This window comes from Penaeus monodon, chromosome 33, assembly GCF_015228065.2.
Source record: "Penaeus monodon isolate SGIC_2016 chromosome 33, NSTDA_Pmon_1, whole genome shotgun sequence".
In the NCBI taxonomy this organism is placed as follows: Eukaryota; Metazoa; Arthropoda; class Malacostraca; order Decapoda; family Penaeidae; genus Penaeus; species Penaeus monodon.
The window spans coordinates 10,480,089-10,480,933 of NC_051418.1; the positions used below are offsets into that span (position 1 = coordinate 10,480,089).

The following is an 845-nucleotide window of genomic DNA, read 5'->3' on the forward strand; positions in this document are numbered from 1 at the left end:
GTACATGCCACTTCGCATCAATGGGTGAATGTCCACTTATTCTCAACTTTGTATTTTTTTCAGGCTGGAGAAAAGGTTCGCAAAGGCAAAGATGGGGCCCTTCATCTTCGTCAAATAAGACATTACATAGAGACTGGGCTTATCTTGCTTTTTGTTCACTTAACAGAGAAAAATGGAAATTTGAAAGTCACCAAGAAGTTTGTAATTGAAGGTATTGTCGTGTACTAATTTATATCGTTGTGCCATGTCTTGTAATCATGATAAATTTACATTTTTTCATACATATTTATTACCTAGAGAATATATTGATGATTAAATAAATAATTACAGATAAAATGATGTATTATGTTGGCAAGGATGGTTCTGAAAAGAGGTTGGTGCTGTACACTAATGAAGAGAAAAACAAAGCATTTGAGGAGTGTCATGTTTTTCATAAATCTGGGGAAATTGTGGTGAGTCTAGTGTTTTGTTGCTGAGATTTTTGTTAAAAGTAGTTAAAAATTATTTTCTTCAGCATTCATCATTATTGCTCTCTCCCCTTTTGGGCCGGTCGTACCAAGACGTTGCACCGCCTTGCAAGCAAGTACTATTGGACGAACATGGTAGAAGATATTGTTGCTATGGTAATGATCAAGTTTATGTTTTTTTTTTTATATCTATTTTTTTATCATTGCAAATAAGATTATGCTAATGAGATTCACAGTTGCTTTGGCTAGATTTTTTTCTATGTATGATATTACTAAGAAATTTTTGTTTTAATACGTTTCTCATTTCAGATTGTTAGATGCAAGACCTGTGAGTTCAACAAATTAAACAGACCTAACCAGAGATATGTTAGAGTAACT

General features: G+C 33.0%; 1 protein-coding gene across 1 annotated transcript in view; it reads left to right on the forward strand.

Annotated features, from left to right (window-relative positions):
* The window catches only part of LOC119594240, a 33,581-nt gene that overhangs the window by 29,584 nt on the left and 3,152 nt on the right, over nucleotides 1-845 (forward strand). Inside the window, 4 exon segments of the mRNA XM_037943309.1 lie at nucleotides 64-211; nucleotides 331-447; nucleotides 544-623; nucleotides 777-839. Coding sequence (XP_037799237.1) covers nucleotides 64-211; nucleotides 331-447; nucleotides 544-623; nucleotides 777-839 — 408 coding nt within the window.